Source organism: Meles meles, chromosome 2 (genome assembly GCF_922984935.1).
Source record: "Meles meles chromosome 2, mMelMel3.1 paternal haplotype, whole genome shotgun sequence".
Classification (NCBI taxonomy): Eukaryota; Metazoa; Chordata; class Mammalia; order Carnivora; family Mustelidae; genus Meles; species Meles meles.
Window position 1 is genome coordinate 69,762,654 of NC_060067.1, and position 23,387 is coordinate 69,786,040.

General features: G+C 58.2%; 1 protein-coding gene across 3 annotated transcripts; it reads right to left on the reverse strand.

Moving 5' to 3' along the window:
* Positions 1 to 242: 242 nt before the first annotated feature.
* FGFRL1 (fibroblast growth factor receptor like 1) lies at positions 243 to 13,481 on the reverse strand. 3 transcript variants are annotated; one of them, XM_045998501.1, is made up of 8 exons: positions 13,277 to 13,481; positions 12,477 to 12,571; positions 11,659 to 11,751; positions 3,603 to 3,875; positions 2,467 to 2,547; positions 2,092 to 2,376; positions 1,654 to 2,007; positions 243 to 1,521 (listed from the first exon to the last, which is right to left on the reverse strand). In XM_045998501.1, exons 2-8 carry the CDS (start codon positions 12,553 to 12,555, stop codon positions 1,073 to 1,075), a joined length of 1,614 nt encoding a protein of 537 aa, XP_045854457.1. In that variant the 5' UTR covers positions 12,556 to 12,571; positions 13,277 to 13,481; the 3' UTR covers positions 243 to 1,072. The 3 variants fall into 3 exon arrangements, with proteins under 3 accessions (XP_045854457.1, XP_045854456.1, XP_045854458.1); XM_045998500.1 differs by having other exon boundaries at positions 13,145 to 13,481; XM_045998502.1 differs by lacking the exon at positions 11,659 to 11,751 and having other exon boundaries at positions 13,145 to 13,479.
* Positions 13,482 to 23,387: the final 9,906 nt, after the last annotated feature.

Sequence of the window (23,387 nt, forward strand, 5' to 3'; positions counted from 1 at the left end):
AACACGTTCACCTGAGTCCAGTTCAGGGCAGCTGATGGGGCCCCGGGACCCCAAGGTGTCATCCCAGAACTTTAGGTCAACTACAGGACTCCTGGAGCCTGGGCCTGGCACACAGGCCCACAGGCATGGCCATGCACACAGCTGTACACAGACGTAAGCACACATGGGCACACACGCCTGTACACAGATCTAGGCCCGCACACACATGCACACGCGCACAAGCCAAAGGCAGAAACATCAGCTTAATGGAAGAGGATGCACATTTTCTTGTTTAACAAAATAAATTAAATATACGAAGCTTCAGCTCAAACTCTATATAAAATTACAGAGGTCTGGGGCTGCCACAGGCCGTGGGGCGATGGTGCCCAGCCCTGAGGCAGCCGTCCAGTTGGCCAGCAGGCCAGGTGCGTCCTGGGCCTGAGGTCAGGCAGGCTCTGTGGTACACCTTCCTTCCAGCATTATTAATATTATTATTTTCTTTTTTTAAATATAAATATCAAGGGCCCTTCGCTCTGGCAGGGGCAGGGTCACCCCCAGGGGGCTCCAGCCTCTCAGGGCAGAGGCCAAGACTGCTCTGCCTGACCTCCTGGCCCGGTAGCCTGGGGAATGCCCGGACAGGTACTGGCAAACACGGCCAGTTGCTCGTGGAGGCCTGGGTAGGGACACAGCAGCCGGCACGGGGCAGGGCTCGGGGGTTTGGCCAGGGTCCTCTCAGACCCCCTGCCAGGTGCGGGGAGGGGTGGCTTGACCGTGGCCCCTGTGGAACCCTCCTCAAGGGGCTAGGGGTTCCTTCATCAACTAGCCCATTGCTACATGCACACTGCAAAGTTGCGGGCACAGACCTTCCCAGGCATCTTAGTCTGAGGGGGTGTGTGTGTGTGTGTGTGTGTGTGTGTGTGTGTGTGTGTGTGTCCAGAGGTATGTGTGTGTGTCACCCAGGGCGCCCCAGGGTGCTGACTGTGCCTCCTGCCTAGGCCCCAGCTCTCTGCGCAGCCGCCCGCCCCCCATGGGCCCGCCACCCCCACCCAGGCCCCACAGGGCAAGTGGGTGGGGCCCCACCCTGTGGCACTGGCTAGCACTGGTAGTGGATGTGCTGGTGGACCTTGCCCTCCACGTGCGAGTGCGTGTGCGAGTGCGTGTGTGTGTGCGTGTGTGTGTGCACGTCCGTGTAGAGTTTCGGATAAAGTCTGGGCCCAGCAGATGGGCCCGGGCCCAGCAGATGCTGGGGTGCCGCCGGAGGCCCGAGCTCCTCACACAGCCCCACACCAGGGGCAGGGCCGAGGCTGGGGGGCATGGGACGGTCCTTGTCCCCGGCCCGGTCGCGGGCGGCCACAGGCGGGCGGTGTGCAGGCAGAGGTGGGGTGGGCCCGGGTGCGCACGGCTTCTTCTTGGCCTGGCAGAGCCACAGGAGCACGGTGCCAAGGATGAAGACGGCGCCAGCCGGGATGCCGATGACCACGGGCCACGGCAAGCTGGTGGTTGAGGACGAGGGGGCCACAGGGGGCCCTGGAGGCTTGGGGTCTGCAAGAGAGGCCAAGGACAGGGGTGGGGAGAGCAATGTCGCCACGGGTCCCGGGACAGCCGGCGACCAGCCAGCCCATGGCCGTGCGTGGCGCCTCGCGCGGCCGAGGTGGGAACAGGGAGGGGGCGCACCTGGCAGCACAGTGAGGAAGGCGCTGCGGAAGCTGTAGCCCATGGTGTTGGCCCCCAGGCAGATGTACATGCCGGCATCATCCTGGCGTGCGCGCGCAATGAGCAGCTTGTTGAGGTAGGAGCCGTCGGGCCGCGACCACACATCCCCTGTGGGCAACACCACAAACTTCTGGCCGCCCACATCGATGGTGGAGTTGTAGCGGCCCTCGGCGCCATACTCCACACGCTTCAGCCACTGGATCACAGGCTTCACGTCGCTGCGCACTTTGCACTGGAAGGATGTGGTGCCCCCGAAGTCCACGGTCGTGTTCACGGGGTGCGTGCCCGTGAGGACGGGCTTGGAGCGCGTCCGCTCTGTACGGAGATACAGCGGGTCGTCAGCACCACCCCGGGCCGCCCCCACCCCACCCCGCCCCGGCCCCAGCCCCTGGCACTCACGGATCACATCCACCTTGTAGGTTGCATTGATGGCGCCTGCGCGGTTGGACACACGGCACGTGTACCTGCCACTGTCCTCGGGACGCAGGTTCTTCAGGCTCAGTGTCCACTTCTTCTTCCTGTGCTCCCCGGCCTCCAGGCCCGTAAGGGCCTGGTCGTCCTTCATCCACATGATGTCAGGCCGTGGGTGCCCACTGGCCACGCACTTGAGCCGCACAGAGCTGCCCACGGGCCGAGCAATCACGCGACGCCTCATCTTGGAGGGCTGCGTGAAGCGGGGCCGCGCTGCGAAATGGCCAGCACCTGGTCAGCAGGACACTGGGAGGCCAACCCCACCCATGCCCAGGGAGGACGGCGACGCCCACCCCCTCTCACCCCACTGCTTGCTGGCTGCATCCTCCTGGCCCCCGGAGGCACCGTCATGCCCCAGACGCTCCCTTCCTGCGCCAGTATCATCTGCAAAGAGGAGGGCAAATGAGGGGGGCCCCAACAGTGCCCTCCCCGACCCCAGGCTGGTTCCCAGGCCCTGGCCTCGGGCCCAGCTGGGAGAGCTCTGCAAACACACATGCGCACCCCCCAGGGCACACCCACCTCTCAGAATCTCAGAGACAGCTGGGCAAGAGCTGCCTGCCCAGCCCACTGCCTGGGTGCAGGTGACCCCAACACAGCCCCCCCCGGCTCCGGGGGGTCTGCAGGCCCAGTGGGAGGAGGGGGCCGGGCCCGCCTGGCAGCTGCGGTAACCCTAGCCCACATCAAGGGGGCCGAGGCCTTGGAGAGCTGACATGGCTCACATACCGCCTCGTCACCCTCCCCTCTCAGAGGACAGTGGGGGGGACACCAGCCGTGTTCCCATTCCACGATCCAGAGCAGGGGGCCCAGCGGGGGTGGGGCAGGCCAAGGAATGCCCTTCCTGTCACAGCCTCCTCCACCCAGCCAGGGACCCAGGGAGGGGGCCGCACAGGTCAAGCTCACCCCCTTTGCGAGACGGGACGCCATGGCTGCCAGGGAGCCCCACCTCCAGGGACCCAGCCCAGGAGCCCTCCCAGTACCAGTGAGCCACGGGTGTGTCTCTGGGGGGACCCCGCCAGCCCCCACACCAGAGCCCCAGAGACAGAAGAGAACACAAGGCCCTTGGCGGCCCCTCTGAACTCTGAAATCTGAGCCTCAAAGTCAAAGCCGACGCCAAGGCCCGGCCTCCCAGCTGGCCCTTCACAAGACCCCCACCCTGGGGCTCTCCCGTGCCCATCCTGCCACCCCCTAGCCAGCCTGGGTCTCCCCATCAGCAGAGGCTCTGGGGACCCCGCAGCACAGGCCTGAGGAGGAGGAAGGCCCGGGCTGGGGGTGGTGGCCCCAGAGGTCAGGCCCCTGTCCTGGGCTTGGAGGAGGCGGGCAGGTGGGTCTCCTCCTGGTAGCAGCACTGGGGTGGGGTGGGGCCGCACAGGGAAGGTCTGCTTCCCGGGCTCATGTGGACTCGGGCTCAATGGCATGGCCCCAGCGTGGGCATCACTGACCCATCACGATGAGGGTGTAGTTGACGCTGAGGCTGCCGAAGCCGTTGGTGGCCTTGCACACATAGGCGCCGGCGTCCTCCCGCTCCACCTCCTTCACCTTCAGGCCCTGGGGCAGCACCCGGAAGCGGCTCCAGCCGCCATGAATGGTGCGGCCGTCCTTGGTCCACATGGTCAGTGGCGGCGGGTCTCCCTCCACGGGACACTGCAGCCGCACAGTGCGGCCCAGCCGGGCCACCTGCCTTGGAACCACCTTGTCTGCCATCCTCGGGGGGCCTGTGGGTGGGTCAGAGAGCTCAGTCAGGGAGGGGCGGGTGGCCAGCGGTCAGGAGTGCAGGCAGGCCTGCGTGTGGGAGCCCCAGCGGCTGCCTGCCTGCCCAGCCCAGGCAGCGGGGGTCTGAAGCCCTGGGCCCTGGCCCCAGCCCACAGGGGTCAGCAGTCTCCCGGATCCCGCCACTGCTGGGATCTGAGCTCCCCAGATGTGCTGTCACATCCTGTCACGGAGGACCAGGATACAGAGGGGCCAGAGTGGCTCACCCAGGCTGTGCGTCCACAGGTGGGCCAGGACAGAGCCCCATGTACTCCCCACAGGCAAGGCACATGGCACCAAGTCCATGTAGCACAAACGGACATGTCTTGTGGTCCAGTTGGTGCCCAGCTATGTGTGCCTGGCGATGGGCCTCCCTGACGCCAGCGGCACCTCGGCAGGAGGCTGGGCAAAGTGGCACGATAGGGCAGCATGACCCCAAGTCCCTGGGGTCCAAGGGCAAGCAGCAGGGTTCCTGTCTGGCTGGCAGCCCCCTGCCCACTGTCCCCCAATAGGAGAAGCCCAAGTCGCCGGCGGGAAAAAACCCACTCCTGGTCCTGTCCCAGCTCACCGCCAGCCTTGGTGCCTCCTGGGTGCAGGGCCAGCAGGCACGGCGAGCCGGCTGCAGAGGACACTGCAGGCGTCCCAGAGAGGTGGCGTTGCCTCCTGGCCAAGCCCCAAGGCTGCTGCACCTTGGGGCAACCTCAGGGGCCACTGAGCCATTACACTCGCCCCGCTGACCATACCCCCAGACCAGGACAGACGGCTCAGGCAACCCGCTGCCCTTCCGGGGCCTAGCTCCCAGGATCCCACCCTCTGGCTGTTGGCCAGGGGTGCTCACTCCACACCGTGGCCACTCAGCCTGGATGGCCTGAATCCTGCGTCCTGACCTCCCAGAGGAACCAGCCGGCGGCCACCCTGAGATTCACAGCTACGGGGCCTGCGGGCAGCACGTGTTCTCAAGAACCAGCTGGTGTTTCTATGGTGTGTAGGCACCAGCTGGCTGTGTTGCCAGCCTTCCCCCTCCAGCCCAGAGCGCATCCCTGGGCTTTCCAGAGGCTCGTGGCAGCTTCCTGTGCACCACCTCCCAGCCCCAGGGGACCCGTGCAGAGTGCAGCCCCATACCAATGGTCTGCAGGCGGTGAGGGCAGGGGGTGCTGGCCCCCATTTGGATGGAGAGAGCTGACAGCCCAGGGTCTAGGCAGGGAGGGGCCCGGCTTTGCTAGGGGGACGGAGGGTTGCGGGGCACAGCAGGGGCACGGCAACACCAGGCCCTTCCCTCTATGCCTTCTATGCCCCCTGGTGAAAAGGGAGCTTGAGGTGGGAGAGGGCCCTACCCAGCCCCACCTACCATCCCACCCACCCCACCAAGCACACCCCCAGGAACGCTTCTGCCTCTGCTGGGTTCCCCTCACTCCTGCCATGGGGCTCCTAACATGGGCCCCAGGCCATCCCTGCACTCTCGGCCAGCTCCCTCCTCACCAGGCCCCCCAGGGCCCCAGCAAGCAGCTGCTGAGATCTACCTCTCCCTAATTTCTCAATTGCATATGGGGCCCCCCAGACACCCACCAAGTCACAGTGAGACGGTTGCAGGGGTCTCCTGAGGCCCCCCGGCATGCCCAGGGTCCCAGCCTCACTCCCAGGCAGGCCCTGTCCAACACCTGTCACTGCTTGCAATCCCACTATTCAAAGGGGCACCCCAGACTGCAGGACAGAAAGGGCACCCCCTCAGCCTGCCCCCAGGCTGACACCTGGCTGTCCACACAGACCCAAACACTGCCTGGCAAGCATCGGGGGCTAAGACGGTGTCCCTCTCTCCCAGGGCTTTCCTGTCCCGGCCCCATCCTGGAAGAAGTCTGCATCAGTGGCAGAGAGAGGACCCAGCAGACAGCGCTTCCGGGGCCAGGAGGGGCACCTGCAGCCCTGCCCCCTCCCTGTACCAGGCAGGGGGGTGTGAGGAGTGGGGGTCAGGGGCATCTCCTGGGCTGCAGAGGCCACAGGCCCCCTCAGCCACTGTGGAGAGGAGGACAGAGCCCAGTGACTGCCAGACGGACCGGAGGTGTGGCCTCGGGGGCTGGCCTGCATGCAGGACAGGGGGACAGGCAGGCAGGCAGCCAGAGGCCCCAGACGGAGCCAGCCTTATCCTAAAGCAAACAGCCCCCTTCCCCTCCCCCTGAGCTGGGCCTTCCCTGCCCCCTCCATCCCTTGCCTCTGCAGAGACCCCAGCAGGCTCACCGGAGGGAGCCCCCCCAGATTCCTGGGGATTTTGGCCGCCAGTGCGACTGCCACGGCTCTATATTTAGCTCAGGAAACACAAGCCCCCATTGTTCCACCTGGTCAGGTGCCCGACCCACCCAGCCAGAGGCAAACTGAGGCAAGACCTGAGGCAGATGGGCAGCTGGAGGGTGTGCAGGGGCTGGAATGGGGGCAGTTTCCCACCAGCTCCAGGGCAGCCTCTGGATCCTTCAGCACAGGCACCTTCCCCATGAGCACGACCTCCAGGAAGCCCTTGACCTTCCATGCACCCCAAGCCACAGCCTTGGGGAATTTCGGGGGGCATGGGCAGCATGTGGAGGGGGTAAATGGAGGCTGGGGCTGGGGCTGGGTCTCACCCCTCAAGGGGGCTGAACATCAATGCGGTAGGGAGAGAGAAGACCACCACACCCCCCTTTCCTCCTTCTCGCCCTACCCCAGCCCCACAGCTGTGACAACATACTAGAATGGGGGTGTGGAGAGGGGTCAGGGGGCAGCAACCAGGAAGACCCCATATATCCAGCCTACACTTCCAGGCTTCCCAGCCGCCACCCAGAACTCAGGTGCCACACATCCACCTGATCACGCCATCTCCAGACGCTGTCCCCAGACACATGGGCTGTCCCCCAGCAGACACTGTCCCCAGACACACAGGTTGTCCCCCACACTGTCCCCAGACACACAGGCTATCCCCCAGACACTGTCCCCCCGACACACGGACTGTTCCCCAGACACTGTCCCGCAGACACTATCTTCAGACACAGGCTATCCCTCAGACACTGTTCTCAGACACATGGGCTGCCCCCCAGATGCACACACCCTACCCAGAGACAGGCTCCCAGGCACATGCACATACACAGTCATATGCCAACAGTAGAGGCAAACTCCCCACACCAGAGACCCCCTTGCCCCACCTGCCGTGAGGACAGGGTTAACAAAACAAGGTCCCACTGTAACCTTGGCTGATGCCCCTCCTATCCCAGCAGAGCCCAGGAGGGCTGAAGGAGCAAGGGAGCAGGGATGGATGGAGGGGTGACACATGCTGGAGGGCTAGGGACAGGACCCCAGTGGCAGTCTAACCCATGCAGTTTCCACACACCTTCGGGGCCACCTGAAGCGCAGTCCCCCGACACCTCCTTAACCCTCACGGCCTCTATGCTGCCCATCCCCTCCTGGTATCTCTCCCCAACATCCCCCCAGCGCCCCTAGGGGGCTGCAGTGCCTCTCTTGGGGTGGCCTGCTCTAGTTGCTCCATCTGAACCACACCCGAGCCCCTGTCCTGTTCAGGTTTGTCTTTGGCCTGGCTGTGGGGGCATTGCCTGTGCCAGCCTCTCCCTCTCTCCGCCGCCCAAGGCACTCGTGACCTGCTGACCCCGAGCGGCCTTCATAAGGAGCTGGGCCAGACATCAGCCCTCCCAGGGGCCCCAAGTGCCAGTCCACGCTGCCCACACGGGGGCCACGGACACGGGTGGAAGCGAGGGGCTGCAGGAATCAGCCGGTCAGTACATCAGAGCTCACTCCATTCCTGATCAGCCCTGAGAAGCTCTGGAAATGGCCAGCCTGGAAGGAACCCTCTGGCTGGGGTTGGGGAGCCATCAGGTTGACCTTGTTGGGACTGGCTGGGCAGGGACTTTGGATGGCCAGCCGGAGCCACTGGAGCCCTCTCCTTCTGGAGAAGTCAAGTGGTCTGGAAAAGAGGACACAAAGGGCACTGTGACAGGGCCTGACGCGGGGGCGGGGAAGCGAGGCAGGTCCCATCTAGCCTGGCTGTACGCCCTGAACCAGCAGAGGCAGGGGGACACTCTCCGGGAGAGTGGGGGTCCCTGCGCTGGTCCCTGTGGTGGGTGAACACCACGCAGAGGCGGACCTGGGGCCAGTGCCCTCCCCAAGAAGACAAGGGCTGGGAGGCCGAAAAGAGGTGAAGACCACGTCAGGGCAGCCGTGAGAGGCAGGGATCAGCCTCCGCCCTGGTTCTGAGCCACTCAGGTACACGTGTGCACACACACGGGCTCCCAGTCACCAGCAGGCCCAGGGCGGCCCCTGGGGGCTGGACCCATGGGATCTGTGGTGGAACTGGTAGGACCCACAGGGCGCACAGTTGCCCCAGAAACCAGGCTGCTGCCCTGGGGAGGGGGTCCCCACAGGAACTGCCCACAGCTAACGGCACCCACACGCAGGGCCCCAGGACCAGTCTAGAGGGCTCAGTGGCACACCCCGGTGGCTGCGTCCAGAGCCTGCCAAGTCCACAGTCTCCAAGCTGACCCCTGCCCCCCTCCCCCACCTCACAAAAACATCATGCACCTAGAACTGGTCTAGGATCACCACCTCCCTAGAGGGGCCCAGCCCCAGCCCCAGCCCAGGAGCCAAGAAGGACCTGGTCCTCTGGGTCTCCCTCACAAGCTGGCACTGGACCCAGGGGACAGGGTAACAGGACAAGAGGCCCAGCGCACCCGCGGGCCCTGCCCGTCATGGGCTTGAACCCATGTGACATGGTGCTTCCTGAGTCTGGAACCCCGGGCCAGAGGTCGGCACCGGTGCTGCCCCTCACCGTGAGGGCTCAAGCGCCAGACGGCCCAAGCCCCAGGCCACAGAGCCCCGCACTCCCACCCACACCAGCTTCACCCATCCCAGGGTCCCAGCCAACAGCCCACAGCCAGCTTCTTGCTGACAGACTATGGGTCCGAGGCTGTGGCACACTGGGACCCCTGAGATCTCTGAAGGCTGCAGGGCACACAACACCCACTGCCAGGCTCCACAGTGAAGCCCACAGTCCCCACCGGACCGGGTAAGCCGCTACAGAGTGCCAGGGCCAGCCAGTGGCCTGGCTGTCCTGGGGCTCAGCATGGTGGGGTCAGAGGGGATCGCCACCCAGGGCAGTCCCAGGCAGAGCTGGGCACAGCTCCCTCTCCACCACCTGCTGCCCCAGGCCCAGTTATCTCTTCTTAGTGCAGGACTTGTGTAAATCTCCAACTGGGGAAGAAAGCCATTGTTTCCTGCCACAAAGGGAAGCCCTGGGCATCAGCAAGCCCCAGGCTGGAGCACCTCCCTGCTACACTGTCCCCTACATTCCAGGGACAGACCTGGGAGTCCCTGACTCATGCTGGTTCTCCCCAAGGGGGCCGGTCCCTGTGGGATGAAGGGACCCAGGCCAACCAGCCTCGAGGCCCTAGCCCAGCAACTCACTGGGGACAGGAAGCTAGCCCCCAGGACATCCCCAACTCCTTTTCCCTGCACCCCAGCCAACCAGCCTCTCAGCCCAGTCCTGGCCTATTCCCACTCCTGGCACCCATCCAGCTACACCAGGGCGTCTGCGGCCCCAAGGTGTCCACCCTGGTCAATGCGACCTGCCCTCCTCTGCCCACACTCTTCCCCCACCCAGAGGTCATTCTTCCCTCACCTGACCAGTACCCATATCTCTTTCCGGGCTGTGCTGCCCACATCTATCCTCATGCCCCCAACCCCCTCCCCCAGCCTTCCTGGGCTGTGGACTGTCCGGCTACAGACCCAGCCTAAACTAGCCCAGGACAGTGGCCCCCACTGCCCTCGGGCCCCAAGAGTAGCCACACTGAACACCCACAGGCTTGACCAGGAGCACACAGTGACCACCACTAGAAAGACAGATGGTGGCAGCATGGGCCAGAGGCTGTGTCCCGGACATGCCAGGACTACGGTCACTGGGAAGGCACAGAAGGCCCATCACCAGCAGCGACACAGCCAGCAGCGAGACTCCCAGCCCACAGGACCACCGCCTGCCTCCGCCAGCACTCTTAGCAGTGTCCAAACCCCAGGCTGGAGGCTGAGGCCACTGCTGGGAAAAACCAACATTTCCCCATGGCACTGGGCGGGGGTTGAAGGCCCATTGATTCCCGCACAATGAAGAAGGAGCCTGCGGTAGGAGTTTCCAGGCCCAGCCAAAGGCGACTTTGTTCATGGCTCCCTCCTCCCCCCAGAGGGGACAGTGATTTATTTTCTCTTCCAGGAGTGGGGCCTGAGACATAAATGGGGCGGCTGGCCTGCATCCCCACCTCACAGCGCCTGGGCCCAGCTCCCGCACATCCACCTCAGCTGAGGCTGCCTGGCGGGGTAGGGGGAGGCCCCTGTAGCCTGGCCAGAGGCCAAGCAAGGTCAGCCAGCACACACGCACACGACGACAGCCCTCCTGACGGCCGTGCGTCCTCCGTACGCCCTCACACACACTGGTGGGCCCTTCCCAACACAGCCCAGATGGCAAGAAGTCACTATGCCCGTGGCGTGGGGCATCCAGCAGCCAGCGCCTGGCCCCTGGGGCAGCGCTCGGCCCTCCCAGGGCACACCAGCACAGTCTAGGGGACAGGAAGGTGACTTCGAAGGCTGGCTGTCCAGAGACCTGTCCACTGCTTCCCCTGTGGAAAAGCTCAAACTGGACAAGCCCTTCTACAAGTTCTTCTAGAGCTCTCTGGGAAGGGCAAGGTCATCCGAGCTGCTCGAGTTCCCACTGTGAGAAACCCAAATCCTATCTTCCCTCCAATTTGGAAAAAGCTGTTGAAGACAAACCCACCCTGATTGTGAAACTTTCAGAAAGGGGAACTTTGAAAACATGATCTGGTGTAGAGACGGGCTGACTGTGGAGAGTGTGACGCACAGGGAAGATGGCTCTCGGCAAACAGCCTGGCCCTCTGGGGGCGCGCCCAGAGTGACCGTGCCCCTCAAGGCCAGGCTGGAGGGGAAGCCAGCACTGTTCAGGAACAGGGGCCTCATACCCCACCCCCAAAGCCACACAGGACCTTGCCCTTGGAGAGTGGGTGCTAGGATAGTGCACACCCGGCATGAGGGCCAAGGCTAGAGACCAGGCGCAGTCCCAAGGCCAAGGCTGAGGGAAACAGAGCAGGGTGTGGCCCCTCCAGGGCCCCCTGGCACTGAGGCAGGCCCTGCTGCCCGCCGCCATTGCTGCCATCCGCCACTCTTCGTCGGGATCCGGCCAATGACCAGGCCAGGCCAGGGGCCTCCAGAGCTCCCTGGCTGAGCAGCCAGAGGACAGGCAGGTGTGGGATCGAGGGGAGTCCAAGCAGATGAAAGAGGGATCAGAATCCAGGCTGCTGGCCACCGGCGGGCGGGGGGGCCTTGCTGCATATGACCTGAGTGCCTGCCGTGCCCAGGACACTGCCAGGCCCAGCCACGCCTGGACAGCCCCCACCAGGCCATCAGGCCAGTCCCTAGCCGGGCAGGCGGGGGGGGGGGTACTGTGGCATTAGGCCCACCTGGGCTGCCGCCTGCCACCCAACTCCTGAATGTGCCCATATAAGGCCAGGCTGGGCTCGGTGTACCCGCTGGGTGGCGGGGGGAGGGGTGCGAAGCCTCAGAGGACTGGTGGACAGGGCAGGGACGTTCCTGAGTGGTCAACACACCCAAAGGGCTGGCCCGGCCAAAGGGCCCGCCTAGCCGAGAAGAGGCCAGTGCAGAAGATGGCGGGCGGGAGTCCGTGAACGCGTATGTCCCATCACCCGTCAGCCAAGGCTGTACCTTGCTGGGGCTGGGTACATGGGCGAGCGTCCCTCAGGAGACGTTGCAGGCCTGCCCACTGGGACATCAGGTGTGTGAGCGTGCATCTGAGTCCTGGAATGGAACACGCCCACACACAGTATGCAGCCCGAAGCAGGTGGTCCTCTGGGTCTGCCTGGAGACAAGCCCCCACCCCCTACACCATGCAGCAACTCCATGTTCCAGACACTCAATCCCCCAGCCCCTCACCCTGTATCTTCCCAGGGATGGGCCAGCTCACGGCACAGGGCTGGGTCATGAGTCCCAGACACTAAAAATGTCCCCACTGTCCCCAAACCGTACCCTGGCCGCTATGGGGTCTCTGGGTCTAATTGGGTCCTCATAGGGGCCTAACTGGGTCCATTGTGCCAAACAGCCTACCCCACAAAAATCCTCATGGTAACCAACTGCCCTCAACCTCAGGTACACATACAGACATATATGTGTCCTGAGAGGCACTGGGGCCAGAGTCCACTAGCCAGCAAGTGTGGGGTCCCACAGGTGAGGCGGGGTGATCTTTGGCTGAGAGGGGCCCTGTGGGTGAGGTGTGCCCCCTCAGTGAGCATAGAGTCCCAAGCGCGAGCTTGGGGGTGAGCTGGGGTACCCCACGGGCAAAGGGGGGTGTAACTTCTGGCTGAGGCTGGGGGCCCAGAGGGTGAGAAGACCCACCAAGCTCCCGGCCAGTAGGGGCGGGGCACAGGCACACGCGCCAGCCGGGCACTGTGGCAGGGTTCAGGGCCGGGAGGGAAAGGGGCGGCGCTGGCGCAGGCCGGGGCGCCGGGCTGGGCGCCAGGACTCACCTCGGGCGGCGGCGGCCGGCGGGAGGGCCCCCAGCAGCAGCGGCGGCAGCAGCAGCAACAACGTGGGGCTGGGCGTCATCTTGGCCCGTCCGGACCTGGAGGTATTGAGGGTCGGTCACTGGCGTACAGGGTAGGAGTCGCCACCCTCTAGCCTAGGGCCCCGGGGCGGCCAGCACCCCAGTCCCGGGCTGCGAGGGTCGGGGTGCAGGCCTCCCCGCCCTCCCTGCTAGCGCTCCGGGCGGAGGAAGCGGCGGCGGGGAGCACCGCGGGTATCAAAGGCAGACAAAGGGTTTACACTAATTACCGGCCTCCCCCGCCGCCCCCCGTCTCTAAACACCGTCTGGATTCCTGGCGCTTGTAACTCGGGCCCTGCCCGCGGGACACACAACACCGGCGGCCGCGCACATAATCGCCTGCGCCATTAGCGGACAAATTTGCGCTTGGGGGGGGCCCACGTGGGGTAGAGGGGCGGGGGCGGGGCGCGGACAGGACCACTGGCCGGGCAGGGTCGGCGGCGGCGCGTGCGGTGCCCGGCGGCCTCGCACCCTGCATTCCGGGACCCGGACCCTCCCAGCCCCCGGCCAGATCCCGGACCCCGGACCCCGATCCTCCCCGGCAGGCCCTCCCAGTCGGCCCCCCGGGTGTCGCGGGCGCGCTGAGGGTCTCACCTCGGCGGGGCAGGCAGGCAGCGGGGCTCAGGGCCGGGCCCGCGGGACGCGCTGCGCGGTCATCGCCGCCCCGGGCGCCGCACCCCGGCGCCCCGCGCCCCCGGGCCCGGCCTCGGGACGGGGCGGCGCTACCTGGGCGCGGGCGGCTCGGGCCAGGACCGGCGCCGAGGTGGGTGTCCGGATGCAGCGCGGGCGGAGGGGTTGAGTCCAGGGGCTGGAGGCCGGGGCCGGGGTCCCGGGGCGGCGGGGCGAGGGGCCCGGGGCGCCGCGCCGCGAGGCGTCCTTCCCTGCGGGGCTTTGTCAACTCTCCCGGAGCGAGCGCCGAGCCCGCCGCGCGCCCCGCCCCGACACAACTTCCCTCCAATCGGCTCGCCCCGGCTCGCCCCGCGCCCGCCCCGCGCCCGCCCCGGGCCCAAACTTTCCCCCAATCCGCGCGCGCTCGCCCCGCCCGCCGGGCTCTGCGCCTTAACCCTCGCGGTGCGGGCAGCCTGCGGGCGGGGCGGCTCCCTGGGGCGCGGCCCCGCCCCAGCCCCCGCCCTCTGCCCGCCCCCGGCCGGGCCCGGCTCCCCCCCCCAGTCCGCCCTACCCGGCCCAGCCGCCCCCTCCCCGCCCTCGTCCCGCCCCCACCCCCGCCACACCACGCCCCCCCCGCCCCTGGGCGTTCTTCTCCGCCACCCCGGCCCCCACCCCCACCCCGCCCCGCAGCTCCCCACCCTGTCCCGCGCGCCCCCGGGTGCCGCGGCGCCCTCCCCATACCTGCGCCCACCGTGCCTGAGCACTCCTGGTACCCCCAGCGCTGGTCCTGGTCGAGCCCACGGTCGCCTGACCTCTGGCCAGCCCTGACCGCAGCTAGGCCATCCCTGGTTGCCCAGGAGGAGCGGACGGGATGGCCGCAGGGCTCCCTCGAGGCCCAGGTCCCCGGGGAGCCCCTGGGAGCAGTGAAAAGATCCAGGACCCAGCTCTGGTCCCAAGTGGTCTGGCAGAGGGGAACAGGTCTCTGGCGAAGTGGGGCACAGAGGTTCTGCCCCGTGCCCAGGCTCATGGTGGCATCCCTGACTGAAGGCAGGTATGCCCACCTGGGGCTTCAGGCCTGCCACTATGATGGTAACCCCAAGGACATTAATAAGAGTAATAGAGACCAACACACATCACTATTTCTTTAATCCTCAGAGGCAGGCAGGTGCCTCGCTGTCACCTGACACAGGTGAGGGAGCAGAGGCACAGAGAAGGCAGGTAATTCGCCCAAGATTTCCCCACGGGCAGTCACCAGGGACTGAACATGCAGGACTGAAACTGTGTGCTTTGGAGGCCTGCTTTCCTGTGTCCTTTCTGCACACTGCCACCCCCCCTACCCCCCCGCCCCAAGCCCTGGCCTGCTCAGCATCTGCCCACTCAGATGTCTCCCCCCCTTCACTCTCCAGGGCCTCCTCTCCATCCTTTCTGATCTGAGGAGGGGCCAGGCTCTCCTTGGCTTCCCCTCCACTGTCACTTCACTGGAACGGACAATCATCATTTTAAAATACAACTGTGATCTTACTGTGGTTCCATAATGCCTTCATCATAAACCCCACAACCCTTGAGGCCCTGGATGCCTGGGTCCTAATCACATCCCCTTCTTCCACAAACTCTGGCCAAGTAATACCCCCTCTACACATGCACACGCCCGCCTTTCAGGAGCCTTTCAGTCCCCTCTCACCATGCTGCTCCATCCGGAACCCTGACTGGAACAGCTTCTCTCTGCTCAGAAGTCCCCTCTTCCAGGAAGCCTTCCAGGGAAGACTGAAACTGCAGAGGCCTTGCAGACTAACATTCCCAAGGCAGAGGAGAGCTGGGTGAGGGAGTGTCAACAGTCAGGGTTTGGGGCCTATCAAGGCCCAGACTGCCCACCCTTCCCAAGCAAGTGAGAAGGCAGGGTCCCAAATCCTATCTCCAGACCTGTGTAGGCACTTTGTGGATGGGTAGAGGCGAGCCAAGCCCAGCCTTGTCCTGTCTGTACCCTGAGTGAGGGCCCAAAGGGCAGACCTGAGTAGCCCTCCTGTACGTGATTCAGGCCTTGCCAATGGGGAGGAAGCAAGGAGAGCTGATTCAGGGCCCTCCTGGGAAGGGAGGGTCGGGGGGAGCTGGCCCTGGGGGTCATGGACAGGGCCTCTGGGACAAAATGGGCAAGTGGGTGGAGTGGGTCTTGGCTAGCTCGAAGGCTGTCCCAGACTTCAGGAACAGGTTTGTGAGGAGATACAACTGGAGCGTGAAACCCTCCAACAGGTGTGTAGGCCGCCAAAGGCAGCTGTGTGAAAGACGGTTCTGAAGTGGGGGTGGTGGTGGTCAGAAATAAGGATGTGGGCAGCATGCGAGGCCGTCCAGTGCAGCATGGGGCTAGGTGGGCAGTGGGGGGGGTCATGGGCCTATAAGCAGCCCCAGGTGGGGGTGGAGGGGGGCGAGGAGGCGTGGCCCTCCTGGTGAGTACTGGGTAGGGTCCCAAGGAGCAGCTCTGGGGCACCCAGTGCTGCTGCTCCCCTTCCCTGTTCCAGGACAAGCTGCCCCCTGGCGGAAGCACCTAAGGAAGTGAGCCCCCATCAAAGGGCACCCAGCTTCCCTCCCCTGCCTCACCACTTCCTGGCCCCTAGGCGCACCTTTTGGGGCTCCCCAGGTGGGAGGCAGTTCTGCCTGAATGCCCAGCCCAGGCCACTTCCTCCAGGAAGCCCTCCCACTGGCAAGCTCCCACTGTCCCTTCATGACAACTGACCTGAAATACCAAACCGGTTCTAATCTTGCCCCTTTATCACTAAGACTTAGCACACTTGGCTCACCTCTCTGTCTCAGTCCCCCCATCCTCTGTCTGACCCACAGAACTGTCATGGAGGTTGCAAGAGTTTCTGTCTCTCACATGCCTGGCACAGGTGAGCCCCCCAAAATATGTTGCTCTTAATATTCTCCTTCCACCACGACAAGCTGCCCCCGGCCCTGTGCCAGGTTCTGTCAGTGGGGCAGAGATGTGGGGTTCTGCCAGCAGGACAAGGCCCACATCCCCACTAAGAGATGGCATCTTAGTAGAAGATGTCCTGACTGAGAAATGTGCCAGGTGGCGGAAAGTGCGGCAGGAATAGAAACCAGCTGATGTGCAGGCTTCTGCTCCAGCTGAAGGAACAGGGACCAGGTTCACATGCTCTCACCTGAAGAAGGAAAAAGAAAAAGGGAGGGGGGCAACAATAAATATATGTGAAAAACAACACTCAAAACACAGAAAATTACACAGCAAAGGACAGTGATCCTTGAAAGAAGGGAAACAAATGGCCATCCTACTCCCTGCCTGGAGAGAGTCTCCAGGGCTGGTGGAGGCAGTGGGGATCCAGGCGACCCCAGGGTTCTCCCTCGGGTTAGGGGTAGAGCAGGGAGTCCCACGAGGGCAAGGTGGCCAGAGTTCATGGAGCAGAATCCTGGAGAGGAGGTAGCTATGCAGACAGGGGACCCCAGGGACCTACAGGGGTGTCAGCTGGTTACAAGCTGCTACCCCCAATTTAGGGGAAGAGCCATCCAGAAGGGTTAACCCACAGAGGATGGGAACAGTGCCTGCATTGGACAGCCAGGGTTGAGAACCCCTAAGTTAAGGGGCATTTGTTAGAGTAGAAAGAAGAGTTTTGCCTCAGTAGCAGGGAAAAATCAACCAGTCCAGGCCAACACAGCTTAAGAACAAGAGCCAAGAAGGGAGGGAAAAATGAAACAAAACGAAACCAGAGAGGGAGACAAACCGTAAGAGATTCTTAATCCCAGGAAACAAACTGAGGGCTGTTGAAGAGGAGGGGGCTGGAGGGATGGGGTGGCTGGGGGATGGATTTTGGGGAGGGTATGTGCTATGGTGAGCACTGTGAATTGTGTAAGACTGATGAATCACACACCTGTAGCCCTGAAACAAATAATACATTATATGTTAATTTTTTAAAAAGAACAAGACCCAGAAGCGTCACACAAGTTCCAAGTAACTTAACTACATCCCAGAAAGAAATATAAGGGTATTTACAGAAATGGAAAGCCATCCAGCACCCCCCCAAATGTACAATACAAATGTTTTACAACCAAAAATCATAGCAATGAAGAAAGGCAGTGAATTATAACCCATATGGGGGGGAATAAATCAAAATTAACTCAGATGTGACAAAGGTGAGAGTTAGTAGGCACACCTACTGTGACTACACTCCATGTGTTCAAGATGCTAGAGGAAAGACTGAATATGTTCAGTAGAGACATGGAAGATTTTTTAAAGCCTCAAATTGAGCTTCTAGAAATGAAATTTAAAACATCTGAGATAAAGAATTACATTGAATGTGATTGATAGAATATTGCACAAGAAAAAATTGTGAACTTGAAGTCATAGCAATAAAGACTATCCAAATGAAACACAGAGACAAAAATGACAGAAAAGAAAAATGAACAGTGTTAGTGAGCCATTGGGCAATCCCACACGGTGAATTATAGGTGTTCTGGAGTCAACAGAGGATACAGAGGATAGGACATGGAGGTGAGAAAGAAAAGTATCTTAAGAAAATGGCCAAAATTTTTATAAATGTGATGAAAGCCATAAACCCACAATTGCCAAAAATTCAACAAAACTTAAACACAAGAAGCATGGAGAAAACTACACTAAAGCATGCACATTATTCTCAAAATGCTGAAGAACAGTGATAAAGAGAATAGCTTAAAAGTATCTAAGAGATGGGGCGTCTGGGTGGCTCAGTCGTTCAACCGTCCAATTCTTGGTTTCGCTTGGGTCATGACGTCAGTGTTGTGGGATCGAGCCCCATGTCGGGCTCTGTGCTCGATGGGGAGTCTGCTTGGGATTCTCTCTCCATCTTTCTCTGCCCCTCTTCCTATACTCTCTCTCAAATCCATAAATCTTCAAAAAAAAAAAAAAGTATCCCAGGGAAAAATTTGTATACAGGAGCAAAGGAAAGGATGATCCGTTGATGTCCTGTTGGATGAAAACAATGCATGCCGGACAGTGGAGCAATCTCTTTACAATACTGCGAAAAGAAAACCTGCCAACCTGCGTTCTTTATGAGTAAAAATGTCATTTGGAAACAAAGATAAAATTAGGACCTTTCAGACATAAGGAGATTGAACAATTAATCATGAGCAAATCTATACTACAAGAAATGTTAAAGGGCATCCTCTGGGCACCCGATGGAAACCTGAAACCACACTCACACATACACACACACACTCATACATACATAGAAATAAGAAGGGGGGGAGAATAAAGGGCACAGAGACAGTAGCTGCATGAGTAACAATAAGAGGTGTTTTTCTTATTACTTAAATCCCTTTAAAAGCCAATCAGTCATTTATTTTAAAAAATTTTTTAGGGTCCACACCCAATGTGGGGCTTGAACTCACAACCCTGAGAGCCTGCCAACCAGGAGCCCTGACAATCAGCTATTTTTAAAAAATTTTTTAAAGATTTTATTTATTTATTCATTCGTCAGAGAGAGAGGCACAGCGAGAGAGAGGGAACACAAGCAGGGGGAGGGAGAGAGGGAGAAGCAGGCTTCCCGCTGAGCAAGCAGCCCTATGTCGGGCTCTATCCCAGGATCTCAAGACCTGAGCTGAAGGGAGATGCTTAACAACTGAGCCACCCAGGTGCCCCGACAATCAGCTATTTAAAACAAAAAATAACAACAGTGTATTGTGGGGGCTCATATCATATGAAAAAGTAAGATATATGACCACAAGAGCACAAAGACTGGGAGGGGAAAGTGACAATGCAGTGTGGCAGGGCTCTTTTACTACATAAAGATGGCATCATATTACTGGACAGGAGACATTGCCTATATAAATCTGAAAGAAATGCCTAAAATTGCCTAAGAGTAGGGCACCTGGGTGGCTCAGTGGATTGAGCTTCTGCCTACATTGGTTTTCTGCTCAGCGGGGAACCTGCTTCCCCCCTTCTCTCTGCCTGCCTCTCTGCCTACTTGTGATCTTTCTCTCTGTGTCAAATAAAAAAATAAAATAAAAAATCTTCAAAATCGCCTAAGAAAGCATTACACCTAGTAAGGCAACAAAGCAGACAGATGGGATAATTATTGTAAAAAAAAAGAAAGAAACCAGAAAAAGAGGGAAATAACACACCAGGCAAATAAAAAATAAATAGCTTGATGGTAGAGTAAGTCCAACCACATCCATAATCACACTAAACATAAAGAGTGTAAATATCCCAGTTAAAAGGCAGAGGTTGTTGGGACTCCTGGGAGGCTCAGTCCGTGAAGCGTCAGCTTTCAGCTCAGGTCACGGTCCCAGGATCCTGGAATCGAGCCCCGCATTGGGCTCCCTGCTCAGTGGGGAGCCTACTTCTCCCTCTCCCTCTCCCTGCTGCTCTGCTTATTTGTGCCCTCTCTCTATCTCTCTGTCAAATAAATAAATAAATAAATATAAAAGATATATATATATAACACATATAATATAAAAATATATAATATATAATATAAATATTATTAAATATACACACAATATAAATATATAATATAAAAATATAGATATTAAAATTAGATTAATTAATTAAAATTAATTTAATTTATAATTTAATAAAAATTAAATTAATTAAAAGATTAAAAAAATTTTTTAAAGAACAGGAAAAAAAAGAAAGAAGACTGCCAACTAACTTGGCCTAAACAAATAACATATTTATAGAAGAGTCTTTCATCTTCTGGGCCCAAGTCTCAACATATGCAAAATAATTCAAGTCATCAAAACAATGTTCTCTGACCATATTACAATTATATTAGAGATTGTTAACAGAAAACTATCTGGAAAATTCTCAAATACTTGCAAACCAAATAATCCACTTCTTAATGTTCCATGATTGAAGAAAAAAAAACAAAAAGAAAATTAAAAATTATTTTGAAATAAATGGAAATGAAAAGACAACATATAAAAAAATGATAACAATCTTTATTTGGAATACAGTTAAAGCAGTCCTTAGAGAAACTGGCAGCACTAAACACCTATTTAAGAAAAGACAGGTCTCAAACCAATGATCTTAGCTTCCAGGTAAAGAAGCTAGAAAGGATGAGAACCAATGAAACCCAGAGTAGATAGAGAAGAGAAATAATAATGGGTACATTAGAAATCACTGAAATTAGGGGCGCCTGGGTGGCTCAGTGGGTTAAAGCCTTTGCCTTCTTCTCAGATCATGATCTCAGGGTCCTGGGATTGAGCCCCGTATCAGGCTCTCTGATCAGCAGGAAGCCTGCTTCCCTCTCTCTCTCTGCCTGCCTCTCTGCCTACTTGTAATCTCTGTCTGTCAAATAAATAAACAAAATTAAAAAAAAAAAGAAAGAAATCACTGAAATTTAAAAAAAAGAAACATAAAAGAAAATAATGACCCCAAACCTGTTTATTTAAGAAGATCGATCTGGAATCAAAGAGGGATTGATTAGTGGAGGAGCAAGGCCACACCACTACAAATTTTACACGTGAAAATATTAATAGGAAATGTTATGAATAATTCTATGCCAACAAATCTGACACATTAGATGAAATGTACAAATTCACTGGAAATGACAAACTGCCAGAGTACATTCAGGGAGAGATAGAGAGCCTGAATATGCCTATTAAATGATGTGAACTTTTCAATAAAAACCTTTCCACAAAGAGAACATCATCCCCAGAGGACTTCACTGAGAATTCTACAAAACATTTAGTTGGGGGCACCTGGCTGGCTCAGTCGGTGGAGCGTATGACTCTTAATCTCAGGGTGGTGAGTTCGAGCCCCACACTGTGTGTAGAGATGACTAAGAAAACATTTAGGGAGGAAATAAATCCCATACTCCACAAATACTACCAGAAAAGGGAAGAGAAGGGAATGCCTCCCAACTCATTCCATGAAGCCAGCCACAATACAAACAATATAAAAAGAATATAAATATATATCATGATCAACTAGGATCAACAGAAATGCAAGGGATGCAACGGTTGGTTTAACATTTGAAAATCAATTAATGTAACTTACCATATGTTTTTAATATTATATTTACTTATTTATTTGAGAGAGAGAGAGCTCGGGGGAAGGGAAAAAGGAAGAGAGAGAGAGAACCCGAAACACAGAGCCTGATGTGGGGGCTCAATCTCATAACCCTGAGATCACAACCTGAGTTGAAACCAAGAGTTGGATTCTTAAACCAACGGAGCCAGCCAGGTGTCCCTGTAACTTAATGTATTAACAAAAAGAAAAATCGTAGAGATTATCTCTACAGAGGCAGAAAAAGCATTGGACAGAACCCAACACCTATTCCTGGTTTTTAAAAACTCTCAGCAAACTAGGCATAGAAAAGTCTTCTCCAAGCTGACAAGCCTTATGGGTGACATCATACTTAATGGCTAAAGACTAAGACTAAAGCTTCCGCTAAAACCGGGACTGAGCATTGGGTTTGCTCTTTTCACTGCGAATCAACATTATGCTGGAGTGAAGACCGGAAAGAAAGAAGTAAAATGGTCTTGATTTGTAAATGACATGATCATCTATGTAGAAAATCTATGTGATCTGTAAAAGCAAAGCCACTAGAACTAATCGTCTTAGCTCAGTGAGATGCGAGGTCAATGTGGAGAAGAGGGTCACGTGAGTGTGTACAGCAAACAGGGCTCTTGTACACTGCCGGTGTGTACAACTGCCTTGGAAAATAGTTTAGCAAGTTTTTTCAGAGTGAAGCGCACATTGAATCTGGTCCTATGATATGGTCTTCCGCCGCTAGGTATTTACCCACCAGAAAAGAAGCACGTGTCCACACAGATCTTTGTGCACAAATGTTTACGGCAGCTTTATTTGTAAGAGCCCCAAACTGGAAACTACCCAAATGTCTGACAAGCGAGTGAGTCACCAGACAGATCCTTATCCATACAATGCATTAGCGACAGACACTTGCAAGAACACAGATGAATCTCCAAATAGTTAGACTAAGTGATAGAAACACAAAAAGTCGTAAGATTGCACATTGTGTGATGGCGTCTGTGTAACATTCTAGAAAAGCTAGGGGAGCTGTAGTGACAGAAAGCAGATCTGGGGCTGCTGGGGGCAGGGCGGGGTCCCGGGACAGGTGAGCTGTGGTGACTTCTGGGGGTCATTGAGGTGCGTGATCTAGATTGTGCTCACGGATGTAAACATGTCAAAACTCGTCAAGTTGTATCCTTTAAATAGTGCAGGCTATTGCACTCAATAAAGGTATTTTTTTTTAAGATTTTATTTATTTATTTGACAGAGAGATCACAAGTAGGCAGAGAGGCAGGCAGAGAGAGAGGAGGAAGCAGGCTCCCCACTGAGCGGAGAGCCCGATGCGGGGCTCGATCCCGGAACCCCGGGATCATGACCTGAGCCGAAGGCAGAGGCTTTAACCCACTGAGCCACCCAGGTGCCCCAATAAAGGTATTATTTTTAAAAAGACAAACGGGGTTGATGTGTCAGAAAGACAGAAGGGGCCTTAATGGAGGGTCCGGGGAGCTGCTGAGTTGACAGGTGTCCAGACACACAGACTCTCGGTGTCTGTTGAGTGAGTGCATGAACACCTGAGTTGGGGTGTCCAAATCGATTTGGATTTTTCATGCACAAACTTTTTGGTTGCACCTTCCCTCCTGTGACCTGTCATTTCAGCTTGAGATCCTCATGGGAACTTTCCCTTAAAAGAACACGGGGCTGGCCTCATCCCTGGATCTGCTCTAGAACCACGGTCTGGAGGGATCTGGACCCACTTCTTCCTGCCTTTGAGGGACACTTGGGGTGCTCCCTGTAACTCTTGGCCACAGACACAGTAGGGTGGGCAGCCCCACGTGCAGCCCTCTGAGAGGTGAGCTCAGAAGAGCAGCCCCCAGGGTAAGACTTGGCCCCTTCCTAGGGTCAGCTGTCCCCACAGGCACTGGCCTGCGGTCTGGCTCTGTGGCCGGCTCTCACCAGTAGGGCAAACTCTGCGGGGGCTGACCAGCACTCTGGGACTGAGCCTCGATCCCTTAATCCCTGAGGGGATCCCTGCCTGGGGCCCAGCCATCCTGACCAGGGCTGATCGTGGACAACTGTCCCTGATGGAGAAGCCCACTCACCACCATCACTGGCCCAGGGTGGTCCCGGTCAGGGTTCTCTGTAGCTCTCCCCAAAGGCAGCAGCCTGGAGCAGGGGGCAGGCACTGGGCACGGGGCTGGCATCCACAGCCTCCTCCCACGTAGTGTCTGCTACACAAGCCCTCACCCAGAGGAACGGCCACTCCACAGG